The sequence below is a fragment of the Martes martes genome (genome assembly GCF_963455335.1).
Source record: "Martes martes genome assembly, chromosome: 3".
NCBI lineage: Eukaryota > Metazoa > Chordata > Mammalia > Carnivora > Mustelidae > Martes > Martes martes.
In genome coordinates, this window is record NC_137890.1 from 180,997,252 (window position 1) to 181,014,976 (window position 17,725).

The 17,725-nt window shown below is 40.6% G+C and overlaps 1 protein-coding gene across 2 annotated transcripts in view; it reads right to left on the reverse strand.

Moving 5' to 3' along the window:
• Positions 1–4,975: 4,975 nt before the first annotated feature.
• The window catches only part of CD28 (CD28 molecule), a gene marked incomplete at its 5' end in the record, with an annotated part of 29,359 nt that continues 16,609 nt past the window's right edge, over positions 4,976–17,725 (reverse strand). For both annotated transcript variants that reach the window (XM_080798570.1, XM_080798569.1), the window contains 3 exons: positions 4,976–7,209; positions 13,183–13,307; positions 13,546–13,902. In XM_080798570.1, the coding sequence (XP_080654696.1) occupies positions 7,081–7,209; positions 13,183–13,307; positions 13,546–13,902 (611 nt within the window). In that variant the 3' untranslated portion in view covers positions 4,976–7,080. The remainder of the gene's footprint in view (positions 7,210–13,182; positions 13,308–13,545; positions 13,903–17,725) is intronic.

Sequence of the window (17,725 nt, forward strand, 5' to 3'; positions counted from 1 at the left end):
CCAGGGGCAGCAGTTGAGTAGCTGCACAAGACTGTGTGTTTGCCAAGACTAGACTAGTTATTCTCCAGCGCTCTCCAGAAAAAGTTTGCCCATCCCTATCTAAGACATTGAATGTGTTAGCAATGTTAAATAAGAACATCTCAAAGAAATGAATTTCAGGCAAACCAACCAAGCAAAGGCTATCAAAGGGTCGCATGAAGGTGTAAGCCCATAATTCAGAGTAAGTGGTTATCCAGAGGAGGAGCAGAGCACTTCAAGAAGAAGGAGAAGAAGAAGGGCTAGATGAAGTCTACATTTTTACACTTGGCAAGGCAGGAGAGAATAATGCCCATGTTGCTCACTGCCACGTTCCCCAGGACCTCGCCTGCTTCTTGGAGCTGGGCAGGCAGGTGCTCATAAAGTAGTTATTGAGTGAATGAAGAGGAAGGGAGGAGGAAGAAGCATAAAACAAGTGAAACAAGGGTTGGGAGTGGAAAAGTCTCCCCAACAACAAACTCAAGTATGTCTACCCTTGTATAATATGCCATGGGTTCTCAAGAGTTCGGAGCTAACATACCATTGGGAAGCTAACATATCAAATGTTAAGTACGCGCCCAAGAGACGAAAGATATGACCACACTATGGTTACAGCCATGATGCCCATTCGAGCCCACCTTTCCCACCCCTTCCTCCATCACCAGACACTTACATATTTAGTCCAGAGACTAAATTGAGACTTGGAGATTAACGAGGGGAAGGAAATCGAATATAAAGCTCATGAAATAAACAGCACCACTTGTTGATCTTTGATTAACTGGCTCTTCTTTCCGAAACGGGGCCTCTTTTTCTTTCTCTCTCTCTTTGCTTGCAGGTGACACCCACACATATCCTTCAGTGTTGGCAGAGATGCTCACTCAGATAACAACTGGAGTTCATGCTGCACATTTTCATCTTCATGTGTCATCATCACCAAGTAAAACCACAACTATAGGAAAACAAAGCTGTTTGCTGCTCTTTTGTCTCAACTGACATTTCCAGCCTGCTCTCACAACTTGTTCTCTGGAGCCAGAGGCACGTTTAATCTGTCGTTGAGATAGCACTATCAGATGCAGTGTAAGGAGAATCCAGTCCACCCCTACCCTGAGATAAATTCACCCTTCTGTGACTTTTTGTCCTCTCAAATTCCTGGGATGCCAAAACTTTCACAGTTTGAGTTGGCAAAAAGGATAGGAAACAGGGCTTGGAAAGCATACAGTCTGGTCTTCACAGTGGCCTCAACAATGGGGTCAGCTTATAAAAGACAAAATATTCTTGGATCACCCATATTTCATCCCAAGCTTTTTTTAGGTATGGAACCCAAGTGTCCATACACCCTGAAAAGAACTAAAAGAACTGCCGATCAAGTGTGCTCTGGACAGTGGTCTAGGTTTCTAAGGGCTGAGAACCCGTGAATCTTCGAAGGGAAAACACACACTCCTTTGGGATGTCAAAGCAGAGAAAGTTGAGAAGTCCACCTACTCCGATTTGTTCTTGAAGAACCAAACTTCTTTGAGGACCAGGAAAACTGACAAAAAGTCAAGAGTTAGAGGGGTACCTCAGTTTAGGAGACACAGATAAGTTACCAAACAAGGGTCTGGTATGACTCCACCACCCTCCCTTTTGCTGCTGCTTAGTGTGATGGTTAAACATCCTTTAAGATGGATCCAGAAGTTTCCTTGATTTTTCTCACTCATCCATTATCTTTGTTACAGGCAAGATGAGAGAGGAGAAAGGGGGATTCTTTAAAAGAAATCCCTATGTTTTATTAGATTAGAGGGAAAAAGTTAATTCAGGGCTGTGAACGATTACACCATTCACATAGTTAGTAGCTAGAACATGGTGGGAGGTCTGTCAGGTGAAGTTATAAAGTTCGCATTTTATTTCTCTTTGAACTTGGGTTTCGAGGTACTAGAACCTTTTCACAAAACTAGGTTACACTATTTTTATTAGCCCAACAAAGGAGTACTTACTGAGCAGATTCATTTAAGGCTAATTTTGACCAATCTTGTCCCTTTCCGACTGAATTGTTTCGTCCAGTTGAATTCATGAGTGACTAGCTAATTTCAGTCTTTCTTGGAGAAGAATGACACATATAAGCTCATTTTTTTTTCAAGTTCACCTTTATTTAACTTAATGAGTTCCATTTCAACAAAGAAGAGTCGCTTTGGAGAAGAACTCACGGCAGGCCTATCTGACTTCAGGCCACTTTGAAAGCACAGTTTGCAATGAGATAAATAGGAGCTTCTATGTAAATTTCAGACCAGCTCTGTGTATCTTGTTCAAGGACTTTCCCCTACCCACAAGCTCTGTGTCTGTGTGTCTGTCTGTGCGTGGTGATTAACATGTCTGATTTGAATTTTCAGCTTACTCCAAGTGCTCCAATTTTGTTCCTTGTTGTTCTTTTATTTTAAATTATTGCAAGCCATTAGAGTGTTCAGTTATGAGCATAACAGGTAAAGCAGCTGAAATTGTCTGTCCCCAGCATTCTCATCTTTGAGCTCTTTTTGAATCATAGCCAGGCAAGGCATTTATAGAATTTGTTGGGGGGTGGGGGGACAGAGAGGGAGAGAAATGAGTAGCAATTCAATAGTAAAATGGGATTTAAACTAGGCAACATTTTTAGAAGTCTTAGTCTAAAGTAATATTTAAAACCTAGTCAAGAGTCCATTAAGAATAGATGTGGAAACTTCAGTGGAGAATCAACCTACTCTTGACTGGGCTTATTTAGCATGACTTTTCAAGATGTTTCTTTCTAACATTATTAGTTTTCCTCACTGCACAAAAATTTCTAAAATGTGAATGAACTTGCATCCAACAGGTTTTCTTTCACCAGTTTCAGCAGTAAATATATATATGTATTACTTCCAGTTTCACTGACAAAATGGATTTTGGTCCTTATTAATAGAAAAGTAGAAAACAGAACTGTCTTTCTCCTTCTCTGAATGTGATTGGTACATCTAAACTGACCATTAATCCATAAGGTATATTAAAGTCATTCATTCAATAAATATTTATCTCATGCCAGGTACTATTCTAGGCATTGGGGATACGGCAACCAACAAAGCAGACAAAGTTCCATCTCTCATGAAGCTTACACTCCAGTTTGGGGAAATAAACAATAAACAAATAAATAAGTAAAAAATCTAGTGTAAGAGAGGGTGAGATGCTATGGAAAAAAGGCAAGTCAGGAAAGCACATAGGGTTCGGTGGGGTGGGGTGGGGAGGTTGTTAACTATGGTAGATGGTGACATTTGAGCAAGGGCCTGAAGGAAATGAGGGAGAAAACCAAGTGGATATCTGGAGACAGACATTCCAGATATAGGAAACAGCATGTGCAAAAGCCCTGAGGTAAGAACATGCCTGTGATGTTTGAGGAGGAATATGTCAAAAAGTATGCGTATATCTAGAACAGAGACTTCCTAAGCCTCAAATTTCAAGAAGTCACTCAGTCCAGGACTTGAGAAAGTCATTGCCATGGTCCTTGACTTGGCTTAATAACCAGTCTATGGCAGTGATGACCCTGGTTCTGGGTCCATCACTGCCACCATCTCCAACCTCCAGCATGTACTTGAATTTAACACTAGGATCAGTCCCTGGGTAGGCCGTGGTTCTTATCCAGCAGTGCAAAAAGCTGGAATAAGGGATCTGACATCCATTTAACCATCAACATCCCCATTAAATTTGCCATGAGAATTAGTGGTTCACTTAGTGAACCCAAGGGACCGATGGGGTCAAGGCTAAAGTCCAATCTCTCTCACAGAGCATTCACGTCACACAGAATGCACACATCCCAGAGATATAAACCATTGGTTTGATGAGAGATTGTGACTAAAGCCAAGTAAACAAACCAGGAGCGTACCTTGCTTGAAATAAAACTAATATATGAAAGTTTGGTATATTTTTAAAAAGTTGAACTGGAGATTTATTTACAAAAAAAAAAAAAAAGATTTATCCCACACCATTTTTAAGTAGCAAGTTTTCTCCAGATTCATGACCAAAAGTTAAACATACCTGCCCTGAAAGACAAATACTAAAGCTCAAATTAAAAACAGGCACACGGTAGTTCAGTAATTTTACCATTGAATACACAGAATGTAATGTACACTTGGTCTCTTTAACTTGGCCTGCTCAGCCCAAAATAAGTGAGCTCACAATCAAAAATTATAGAAATATTACTAATTATCAGACTCTTACAATAATAGCAGCAAATGACATTGTTTTCTTCATAATTATCATATCTGAAACTGTAAAAGCATTGCTCTAACCACTGTTTTTAAACCATTTCTTGGCTCATACTAATAGTGAAAATGGACTTCCCTATTAACATTTCTACTTTGGTTCTGTTCAGAGTGAGTAAGAGAAATCTAAAGTGTGATTCATCTTTGGTAAACCTATTTTTCCCATCAGAAAATAAAACCATTTTTTTTTTTTTACCAAAGATCAGATCTTTCCATTTTTTAAATTTATTTTTTGCCATTGCTCTTTATAAAATTCTCTAGCTCTATCATTTTCAAATCCAATTCAGTAACTTAGATTAAAGAACTCTGTGTGCCAAGAGGCTAGCAATGCAGAACGTGTGCCAGTATAAATTCAAGAGTTCTTTGTCACTCCAGTTCTAGTGAGTTTGACCTTCTCTGGATTAATTATTTTCATGGAATGGATGCCCATTTCAAAGTCAACCAAAGTACAATATTTTCTGCTGGAATCATGGGATTCCCCTCCCCACATCACGAAAAAATTAAAGAAGACCTCTTTTTATACATAAAAGTGGGAGACAGAACACTGCACATTTCATAACAAGGTAAAATATTCCAAAACAGGAAAATGGTGGAAGTTAAGAGGCTCTCGGATTTTATAGCACCTTATCCCCAGATAGTGGGTTTAAATTTGTTACAATATTCTCTACCTTCTCGGGGCATGGCCCAGGATTTTTTTTTTTTTTTTTTTTTTTTTTTTTACTTGAGAGAGAGAGAGAGCGAGCGAGCACAGAGGGAGAGGGAGAACCACACTCCCCGTTGAGGAGGGAGCCTGATGCAGGACTCAATTCCAGGACCCTGAGATCATGACCTGAGTTGAAGGCAGATGCTTAACCCACTGAGCCACCCAGGTACCCCCCAGTTTAATCTTTATACATTATTTATATGACAATAATAATAGTAGCTAACATTATTTGTCAGATATGGTACTAGTGCCAGGGACAAGCAGGAAAAAAACAAACAAACAAACAAACTTGGGCCATGACCTGATGGTGATTATAGTATAGGGACAAACAATTATGATCATTACCTCCATTTTATAGTTGAAGAGTAGAGTCTTAGAAAGTCAGTGACTTGCTTAAGGCCAACTAGAAATGGGACTTGGACCAGATCTATTTTACCTGCTTCCAAAACCTAGACTTCTCTAACATCTGAGTAAATCAAAGCATGAAACAAATTGTAAAGGCAGGAGTAAAGTTGTTCTTCAAGGTCCCCAGGCATACACCAGTGGACCCCAACCAGAGGCAGAAAAATACTCATTGTCATGACAAGATCAGGTCTTACAGGGTCCGGCTTTGCAGGGTATCTTGAGAACTTTGATGCTGTCTTAAAAGATACACCCCAAAATACTTTTCCATATCAGGGGAACTCCAGGGTAAACACACAGCTGAACCCACAGAGTTCTGGAGTTCTGAGCCCTAAATCATATAAAGTCACTGTAAAGGAACTCTCGCCTTGTCTCCTTCTGTCTTCTGGAAATCTTCCACCAGATATTGGCCACCCCCCTCAGTACATTGGCAAGAGTCACATGTTTCCCTTCTATTCTCCTCCTCCAGAAGAAGTTTCTTGGGACTCATCCCCCATGACCTCATGAATACCAACAGCCCCTTTTCAGAGTACCATCACTGCTCTGGATGTCCTTTCAGTCTCCCACTTCAGATTTCCACACAGATGACAAAAAGACCAACCAGGCAAACCTGAAATATAGGGAACAGAAAAGCCCCCTATAGATTTGACAGGAATGATCTTCTGAAGAAGTAAACCTTCTTCAGAGTATTCAAGTGATTTTGACATCAAGTGGCTTCATTTCCTGACACATTCTTCCTTGGTAAGGGGGAAGACTATTTTATGCTTTTCAAATCATATTGTGAATACTACATTGCATTCCCATCACAGGGAGTAAAGGAGAGCAAGACTGTTTGCCTCAAATTTCTTCAAATGAATTCCATTGGTCAAGATGACTAAATATGAGCAGAGTTCATCAAAAAACCAAACCAAAAGAGACTCTTAATGTCACAAAACAAACTGAGGGGGCCGCGGGGAGGAGTGTGGGGAGAGGGTGGTGGGGTCATGGACATTGGGGAAGGTATGTGCTATGGTGAGTGCTGTGAAGTATGTAAACCTGGCGATTCACAGACCTGTACCCTTGGGGCTAATAATACATTATATGTTTATAAAAAAATTAAAAATTAAAAAATTAAAAAAAATAATGTCTATATCTTTCTAAACTAAAACAGTATTAAATAGGAACTAAGTGGTTCATTTCAGGAATGAGAGACAGTGTTTTAATGATTTTTGAAATGTGTAAGCCTCCGTCCCCTCTCCTCCCCCACTCTAAACCATCCCCACCCTAAACCCCCATTTAACCAAAAGGAATGTTTTTCTATCCTTTCTTCTCCATCTAAAACGTCCTTCCATATCGCATTTCACTTGACCACAACGTTCAGGTGCGTGAGAAAGGAGTGAAATGCAAAACAGATTTCAAGGTTAACAAAATCCATGGATTTTTTTTTTTTGTTTTCTACTATAACCTCTTAAGTCAATAAATACGTGGTAAGTTGGAATTTGGGTCATGGCACTACAAGATAGAGACTGCCACAATAGTATTCTTCAACTTCATTTCGGAGTCTCAAAATAATGTTATTCGGTCTAGTCGTTAAAGAAAAATTGGCATCAGTGGCCTAAGAAGAGCCTGTAGAAGGAGCCCGTGGCCGGCTGAAGACGAGGCAGGTTTTTCCTATCCAGAGCAGTTGTGTTGAGCAGGTGAAGAGCTGCCAGCCGGCTTGCATCTGGATAGGCGTCCATGTCAGGAACGGTATGCTGCAAAGTCGCGTGCTGGCGCATAGGGTTGGTAGTGCCTTCGGGTGGGCCCCGGTCTCCGAGGGGTCATGTTCATGTAGTCACTCTGAAGGATTCTGCTCCTCCTACTCTTCATCTGCAGAAAAGAGAAGTGTCTCTGAGAAGGGGGCCAGGGAACAGAAGGGGATGTAGTGGGAGTGGCTCTAAGACTGGGCGGGGAGGGGGGTGGGCAACTACTCAGAACATGGACTGACAAATGGAGCTGAATACACCTGAGTCCATCGAGTGCCTTGGACCAGGATAGTGCCTAATCAAACCTAACTTCTTTGGACTCTTCTAAATTAACATGCAAAATCTGAATCAAAGAAGGTATTTGGGTTGAAGGTACCCATGTTGCCCTCAATGCAGTCATTTGATCTAAATTCCAAAAGCACATCTAATTAATATATCCACTCTTGATATGTAAATACTCTTCAAGGCCCTTCCTCCTTTGGAAAGGTTAAGCATCCCCACCGCAATCTTCTTACATCTGTCATTTGCTTAACAAGCCATTTTTGCATCATTAATCCGAGGGAACCTTCACCTCTCTAGAGTCTGAAATAATCATAAATTCATAGCCCTGGAGTCCAAATTAGTGGAGAGGTATAGTTCAAGACAACAAGTTACATTCCTATTCTCTTGTGTGTATGTACATTTCCATAAAGATAATGGTGTCACTTATCTCTGTTCCTCAGATTCACCTCCTTCTCGATGAATTTCTATCAGGGATGAGTGAAGTAGGGGCAATACTAAACGCAGAGCAAGAGTTACATGCACCATGAATCTTAGCATAGTTTTTACTGGAGGTTAGGAGCATCTTTTCTGAACCAATGTGATGGCAACATTTACATGTTTGTTAAAAGACCCATAAAAATTCTAAAAATAGCTACCTGGGTTTCCGAATTCAGAATTCCCTATTATGAAAAAAAAAAAAGGTCTATTTCTAGGCACCTAGGCCTGATGCGTAGATACATGGCACGTGAATGACATGAACACTTGAACAAGTAAGTGAGCAAGTGACTCCTGCCCTGGTCTTATTTCCATGCTCCTCCCTGAGGCTTGTCAAATGAGCATGAGCAAGCTGGAAAAACCCTGGCCTCCACATTACTAAATCCAACTAACATGTCCTCATCTTTTTCAGTCCTCATCTTTTGACTTCTTGGTGGTATTCTCTACTAACGATTACTCTCGCCTTTTTGAGACGCTCTTCCACTTTGCCTTCCATAAGAGGCACCATGATGGCTTTCATCCTAACCGTCTGGCTACTCCTCCCTTGCCTCCTTTGCAAGCTCATCCTTCTCTAAGCAGCCATTCAGTGTTAAAGCTCCTCACAGGCCTCCTTTACTCACTCCATCCTCTCTCTCTAGGCAAACTCATCCCCATTTGCAGCTTCAGTTACTACCTATTCACCCAAATTTATATCTCTGGATGGGACCTCGAAGACACTTCAAACAAAACATGTCCAAAAGGAAACTGAGATCCTCCCCCAAAGTCTGGTCCTCTCCCAGTGTTTTTGAGTGACACTTCTGCATATGCAATCGCCCAAGACTTCCTAAGCCTCATCCTTGACACTGCCAGCTCCCTATCCCTTGTCCCAGGGGACATTTGACAATGTCTGAAGGTATTTGGGGTTGTCACCACTGGGAAGAATGCTATGGCATTTAGTGGGTAGAGGCCAGAAATGTGACTAAACACACTGTGTTGCACAGGGAAGCCCTTGACACCAAAGCATTACCCAGCCCAAAATGTCAATAGTGCCAAGACTGAGAAATCCTGATCTAAGGAGTCTGATCATGAAAAGGAATGGGGTGAAAAGGAAGCAAATGGTACAAAACATGGGACCAAATTTAGAATGAATATTGTCGGATTGCTTGACCTTTCCTTTTTGCCCATCCTCAGAGATGACCAATGATTTGAGCCTGGGAGACTGGAAGGAGGCTGTTCCATCCACGGATATAAGGCAGGACAAAAGGAGAAGTAGATTTGTAAGAGAAGGTTACAAATTCAGCTTTGATCGTTTAGGATATAAATGATGGATGGGTTATCCAGCTGAAACGAAGAAGAGGATAGTGTTCAACAGACATAATTGGGAGTTTCATTCAAGAGAGGTAGCCATGGAAACAAAGTGGGTGAGGAAAGTTGCTCTTCAAACATCGTGGCTTTACATCCTTTCCATAAATAAGGACCAGCGTTCTCTCGGGCACAGGGTTATGTCAGGGCAGGATAAGGGCAAGGAAACCTCTGCCTCTGAATACATGTGGAAGGCTGCTGCTGATACCCTGGAAAGCACTTTAGTACTTACTCCTGCTCTGACTTCCCTTGCCAGAACACCAAATGGCAGTCTTTGCCCCCAAACACTCAAATACAACTATAGCTGGTAGAGGAGCCCCGATAAGGTCTTCACTGTTCTATTAAGTCCGCTAAAGATGTGTGATTTCAGGACCACTTAAAGACTTAGACACAGTCTTCAAGGGCACGCTTGATTTAAAGGAAGATACCACCTATCCACACACTGTCCACATTCCCCACATTGTGACTGATCGTGGAGAAGACCGTGTTTTCAAAAAGGTTCCTTTAGACTAAGAAAGAGAATAGGTTTTCCAGCTCAGCTGGGTGAGTGGAGGAATGAGTGACAGTAGCAGGTGCTGTTCCGCAGCAGGCTGGTAGAGGGGAGCACTTTATTTATTCAAATGTCAGCAACAGGTCAAGAGCTGGGATAGAATGTGCAGCTGCTCCCAGAAACCTGCTCAGCCTACAACTGCCTACGGTAGCACATCACAAGCCCTCAGGAAGTTCCGGAGAACAGCACCTCACACCAAGGCATAGTGCAGACCAGCCAAAAATAGGCTCCCAGAATAGGACCCAGGAAATGGCTAACCTCTCGGGATCCCTAATGGCCAGGCTGCCTTGCTCAACAAGGTGCTGGTTGCTTAAACAGTAACAGCAGCAAGTAAAGATGAGCCAAGGGTGGTGGGGAATGTGATGTTATCTTATAAAATAAAGATATATATTTATTTCACACCCTTTTGGTCAGATAGTACGAAGACCTAGGCAAATAAAGGGTTCTTATTGGACAACCTAATCGACTATAAGAGGCCGCAGAAGATAAGATCATGCCAAGCACTGGCTCTTCCTAATTCACAGGGAACTTATGAAACAGAATAAGACCAAAGTTAAGTTTTATCAAGACAAAGCAAGTAGTGCTACCAAAGAAAAACCTGTAGCATCTACGATGTTTCCAAGTTGAAAGTGAATTGTTTAAATTCACTGAAAATGAGAAGGCTTTTGTTCCTCTGGGTGATTTCAGTCACTGAGCCAGTTAGTGCCTGATTGTAGTAACTGATATTCTAATGTGTATTTACAATAAGTTTTAAATAATGAGCAGTACCCTTCCCACCACCAAAAGTTAAACTAAGTCTCAAAACTATTTCCTGGAAAGCTGGTAAATGACACTGACCTAAGTCAGCATATTACAAGGAAGCACCTGTCCTGGAAGTGTACCCATAAAGCCACTTCACCTACATTTTAGATTAAGAAGTTGAAATTCCCAAGAGATAAAAAGAAGGACTAAGATTCTAACCTCTAAAATCATGGGCAAACACCACAGAGGTTCCAAGTGGGAACGTAACTTGTATGAAGACCCCGAGATCTAGAAAGATGAGGGACCAAACTGACATCAGGGGAAGAATTTAAGCAATATTTCTCTACATAAAAGGCTCCCTTCAACGGACGAAAATAAGGAAGATGTGGTCCATATACACTATGGAGTATTATGCCTCCATCAGAAAGGATGAATACCCAACTTTTGTAGCAACATGGACGGGACTGGAAGAGATTATGCTGAGTGAAATAAGTCAAGCAGAGAGTCAATTATCATATGGTTTCACTTATTTGTGGAGCATAACAAATAACATGGAGGACAAGGGGAGATGGAGAGAAGGGATGAGGGAAATTGGAAGGGGAGGAGAACCATGAGAGACTATGGACTCTGAAAAACAACCTGAGGGTTTTGAAGGGGCAGGGGGTGGGAGGTTGGGGGAACCAGGTGGTGGGTATTATGAAAGGCACGTATTGCATGGAGCGCTGGGTATGGTGCATAAACAATGAATTCTGTTACGCTGAAAAGAAATAAATTTGAAAAATAAATAAATATGTTTAAAAAAAAAGGGTCTCAGGGTGGGGCAACTTGGAGGAAGCAAGACGGGTAAATATCAAGTTGCTATCTAGCATAAGGGACTTCTAGGAATCAACAGCCACTTTGTTCCCTACTCTGCAGAAGAGACGGATAACGCAAACAGGCAGCCTAACCAATGTCCACCTTGGCCCTAGAGTTTTCCAAAATGTTAGCAGCATGTGGGGATGGATCGAGAGGCGGACTTTGGAAATAGGCCAACAGAGTTTAAAAGGGATAGCATGGAGGACAGTAGGAGAAGAAAGGGAAAAAAGAAGGGGGAAAATCAGAGGAGAAGACAAACCATGAGAGATTATGGACTCTGAGAAACAAACAGAGGGTTTTAGAGGGGTAAGGGGGTTGGGGGGATGAGTTGGCCCGGTGATGGGTGTTAAAGAGTGCATATATTGCATGGAGCACTGGGTGTTATATGTAAACAATGAATCTTGGAACACTACATCAAAAACTAGTGACATACAGTATGGTGCCTAACATGATAAAAAAAATAATAATTTAATAAATAAATAAATAAAAATAAAGGGATCTCAGGTAGGACACCTGGGTGCCTCAGTCGGTTAAGCATTGGACTCTTGGTTTCAGTTCAGGTCATGATCTCATGGGTCATGAGACCAAGCCCCATATCCGGTGCTCAGCAGGGAATCTGCTTGAGGATTCTCGCCCTCTGCCCCTCCCCCCACTCTCACACTCATGCTCTTTCTCTCTCAAATAAATAAATCTTTAAAAAAAAAAATCCTCAGCCTAGATCCATCATTTACATGATTGTGAACCCAAGGCTGCCCCCCTCACCTCTGTCCATCCCCTGCCTTGCTCCCCCAGCACCAAGTCTTTAGTAAATAGAATGGTTTCACCAGGTGTGGGTTCCAGAAATCACTGACCCATCTATGGGTTAGTTAAATGTGTAGAATATCCCTTAAATATATGTTCATTTAAGTCCTTAGTTTGGCCTTAGGAAGGTTATTAATGCATAAATCTGATAAGCACTCATTAAGCATTAAAAATGCTTAATACCACATGGATGGTGTATATCAAGAGAAATGGTCCTTTATCCTTGAGGAGCATACATTTCTTATTGAAGAAATGACTCACACATGCATCTAACATAGGAAAAAACTCAAAGACAACGTGAAACCAATGCAGGAGACATTCTGTCCCACACTGTGTACATGAGAAAGGGAGGTTTATGAGTAAGGGAAAGACCGTTGGTAAAGGAGTCCCATCTTAACAGTGGATATGGTCATCAAGATGTGTTCAAACCTTCAACTTTGAAGGAGGTAAAGAAAAATACACCAAGCTCATTACATGAACATTTGCACAAATTGGTAAACTCTAATTCAGTGCTGAGAACTCAGAAAAGTCTAACTCCCATTATGGTTTCATAATGACAGCAACCATACTTGGCCTCACGAAATTCAACTGCTTCAGAGGAGATAAAAATATGACTCAGATAAACAGACCTAGTTTCTTTGCTAGGTTTGAATGCATAATTTCAGTAACCAAATTTCTCACAATTTTGGACTCTGAACAAAAATTGTGCATTGGTTTCAGTGCCTCAATTCCCAAGTTGTTAGATTTTTATACATTTGTGTATATCAAAACTATTTTATATATCATCATGATATTGCAAAATGGGGAAAAGTAACTGGCTCTAAGACATGATCCCCACTTTTCAGCTTCTTTTTTTGCATGGCCACCTAATTACTACCTTCTGGAAAACAGAATTCACATTAGATTTTCATCTCAAAAAGAGAAGGGAAATAACAGCAATAATACTAACAATCATGTATTAAACAGAAAATGAACCACATGGGCAAATTTCTTGAATGTGTTCAGATTACACATGCATGGAAAAGTTACACAAAATAGTGTTGCTTCTCTTACCCAGCAAGCACAAAGAGCCACTGTTACTAGCAAGCTATAGAAAACCAGGACTCCACAAACCACCACCAGTGCCCAAAATGGCTTAGAAGATTGAGGAGACGGCTGCACTGGACAAAGATGTTTCTCTGAAAAATAGAACAGAATGGGTTAAACATGGGAGTGGCACTTGAGTACATTTCCTTCCTTCTGAACTTTATAGAAGAATGGGAAAGGGATCAAAATATGCAAAATATCACCCGTTTATAATGTATAGACTTCCTCTCTGGGATTTATCCAACCCCACCATTGATCATGACCTAGTTTTCAAGACTGCCACTGAAAACTCTTACTTTAGAGCGGTGCCCTGGTAGAGTTATGTGTTACCTTTCACATGGATAATGGTCCCATTGCTCTTTTCATTGTCTATGTAAGGAGGTGGATACATGACCTCGATTTTGCAGAAGTAAATATCTGTTTGGTTAACAAACAACTTCCGAAGGTAGAATGTCACTGTTTCATTGCCCAATTTCCCATCACAGTCGAATCCTGTGCTTGAGTAGAACTGAGGCTGATGGGAGTAATTTCCATTCACAACACAGACTTCCACGGCACTGTCTACTCCCTTATAAAGGGATGCCCGGAACTCCTTTGAGAAGAGGTTGTGGGTATACTTGCAGCTCAGGTTGACCTCATTGTTGTACACCACAAGCATGGGCAACTGCTTCACCAAAATCTTGTTTTCTGAAGAAGGAAAAATCATTTGCTTAGAATAAGAGCATGAGGACTTTTTTTTTCCCCCCTGAAATCAAGACATATTAATTAACAAAATAAACAGATCTCCAGCAAAGGCTTTCTCTTGGCAGATGAAGTTGCAGGAGTTCTTTGGAAGAAAATTATAGTGAGAGTTTTAAAGTTTGCATTTTGATATTATCTGCATCCTCCTTTGACTGGGACAATGCAGTGTGTTTTCACTCGGAGGGCAGAATGTGGCCTTCTGTTGGCACTGAGCACCACAGCTACGCATTTGGAATTTTTGAATCTGTACTAAGATTCCAAAGATGTTAATCATGCTTAATTGTTTATCTTCCTGATTGAGTGGGATCCTTGGAAATGGCTTTGGAACACCTGATATGGATACACAAATAGATTTGGCTTTAAGTTGTGATACAGGCTTTTGTGAACTAAAATGTTTTGAAACGTTTGGACTTTGTTGATTGGCCTTTCCAAGAGTAGGACAAAAAGTAAGAGAAGACATAACCCAAAAAGCTTAACTTATCTTCCAAAGCAAATTCTGAGAGGAGACTTCTCAAGAACTTCCCATATTTGTTCTCTTAAATCGCAGGAGATAGAAGGGGTGTACAAGAGCTCCCCCTCTACTCCATTTTTCTACCTCAATGCTATTCCAGTAAATGATCAAAGAATCTGGAGACCATCTAGTTCAATCTCTTCACTTTTAAAGCAAAGAACCTGAAGCTAGGTATTAGAAACCTACATGAGGAAGAGAACACGTGTATTCCATCTTGTCTCCCACTGTATCCCCATTGCCTCTCTAAAATCACTGAATAGAAGGTGAGCAAAGCTGCGACTAAAAACCCAACTACAACCGCCTGAGCAACAGACCACTTAGAACCACCATTCTTAACCACTAAGAATCAACTTTGCAAATTTCTCTAAATTTTCCGTCGCTCTTAAACAATGAATTTCTCAAAAAAATGAATGGCTTTGCGTCTCTGATTCAAAATTTAATCCCAAAAAAATTGCTGTTATTTTGGGTTATGCTAATAATTGTCTACGTATTTGCATTCTTTAAAAAAAGGTTTTTTTGAAGCCACACCCCACGCACCCATACTGAAGACCCAAATAAAATAAAAATCTATTAAAATAAAACCTACAATTTGCCCTGGATTTGCATTCAAGTGCTCAGGTGTTTTGTTTTTGCTTTAGGAGAAAGGAAGGTGCATAGAACTAAATTACTAGCAGCTTTCCATCACCTGCATTGTTCTCAATTTTGGCTGTACATCAAAAACTTCAAAAAAAAAAAAAAAACCTTATATCCAGTTCCCATTTCCAAAAATTCTGATTTAATTAGTCTATGCTGGACACAAGAAAGGATTTGTATTGTTTCTTCTCATTTTTTCACACAACTTACTGAGATATAATTCATGTACCATAAAGCCACTCTCTTTTTTTAAAGTTCACCCTTTTAAAATATACAGTTCAGTGGTTGGGTTTTATTTTGTTTTATTCGAGTATAGTTGACACACAACGTCACATTGGTTTCAGGGATACCACACAGAGAATCAACAACTCTATAGTTACGCTACACTCACCACTACATAGCTACCATCTATCACCACACATCAGTGTTTACAATACCATTGACTGTGTTCCCTATGCCGTACCGTTCATTCCCAAGTCTTACTCATTCCACAAGTGGAAGTCATATCTTCTACTCCCTTTCACCCATTTTGCCCATCCCCCCACCTTCCTTCCCTCTGGCAGTTGTTTTTTTTTATTATATTCACAAATTGCAAATGGACGGCCACTATCTGATTCCAGAATATTGTATTTTTATTGCCTTCGAACAGAAATCCCCATACCCATTAACAACCACTCCTCATTCCTCCTTTCCTCTAGCCCCTGACAACCACTGAACTATTTTCTGTCTCTATGGATTTGCTTTTTCTGGGCATTTCATATAAATGGGCTCATACACTATATGGCCTTTTTTGTCTGGCTTCTTTCACTTAGCATATGTTTGCAAGGTTCATCTCTGTTGCAAAATGTATCAGGACTTCATTCATTTTCATGACCAAGTAATATCCTCTTGTGTATATATATACCAAGTTTTGTTTTTCCATTCATCATTTGCTTTCACTTTTTTGCTATTATGAATAATGCTGCTATGAACATTGATGTATATACATTTTTGTATGGACGTATGCTTTCAGGTCTCTTGGGTGTATACCAGGAGTGCTGGTTATACTGCTAGGTTATACAGTAATTCTGTTTAGCTTTTTGAGGAGCTGAAAAACTTTTCCAAAGCAACTGCACTATTTTACATTTCTTTCTTTTTTTTTTAAGATTATATTTATTTATTTGACAGACAGAGATCACAAGTAGGCAGAGAGGCAGGCAGAGAGAGAGGGGGGAAGCAGGCTCCCTGCTGAGCAGAGAGCCCCCGATGCGGGGCTCGATCCCAGGACCCTGAGATCATGACCTGAGCTGAAGGCAGAGGCTTAACCCACTGAACCACCCAGGCACCCACTATTTTACATTTCTACCGAAAGTGTCTGAGGATTCTGATTTCTCCACCTCCTTCCCAACACTTGGTATTGTTCATTTTCTTTACCATAGCCATTCTGGTGGATATGAAACAGTATCTTATTGTGGTTTGATATGCATTTCTCAAATGACTGATGATGTGGAGCATTTTTTACATGCTTTTTAAGCATTTATCTATCATTCTTTTTAAAGACTTTATTTATTTGACAGAGAGAAAGAGTGAGAGAGAGCACACAAGCAGTGAAGCCCAGTCCCGGGCTCGATCCTGGGACCCTGGGATCATGACCTGAGCCAAAGGCAGACACGTAACCAAACGAGCCACTCAGGTGCTCCATTTGCCTATCACTTTTAGAGAAATGTTTATTCAGATCATTTGCCCACTTAACTGGAGTGCCTTTTTATTGTTGAATTATCAGAGTTCTTTACATATTTTTGATGCAAGTTCCTTATCATAGATAAATCTTATCAGATTTGCAAATATTTTTTCCCATTCTGTGGGTCATCTTCAGTATTGTCATAAAGACTTCCTCCTTTGATTCTAATATTTAGTGAGGGCTGAAAATCACAGTCGTGTAACAGATTTCTCAAGGTGACAGTATATTAGAATCACCTGCAATTTAAAAACCCTTGATTCCCAGGTCAATTTAAGCAGAATCTCTGTGTATAGAACCCAGACATCAGTATTTTTAGTTTCTCAGGAGATTCTAATTTGCAGTCAAGTTTGAGAACTAGTGACTTAACAATTGAAAATTCATTTCTTATCCTCAATTCCCAGGCCTCCACAGGTTTTTCCAGTCTCATCTCCTCAAACCCAATCTTCCCAATCAGCCGGACTATTTAACATCCCAGCAACATACTGTGTGAGCATTCCTCTTTCCATACTTTGCTAACTAAGCTCATGGCCTAGAGCGTCTCTCCCTTCTTAGGTCTCAAATGATTACTATCTGTGTCACTCATTTGCCATTTGGTCAGGTTCTACATGTGGAACACCTCTTGCTTCATATGCTTCAAGCTTTTATGTGTATTTATTTCCTCTAGACTTCCAGTTTCTGGGTCTTCTTTGAGCAAGGACAATCTGTTATGTTTCTTTTATACTACTGTGTGAATGATAAGATCTCATTAAATAATCAATAAGTGAAAGGTGGTAATCTGACTGTGTCATTGTTATCAGCAGCGAGGTCTGATTACCATCTCATTAAATCATTATTCAAAATTCGTGTCTCCACAACAACATTAGCTTCATTTATTATTCACTCAAAACCCCCTTAAAGCACTGAAA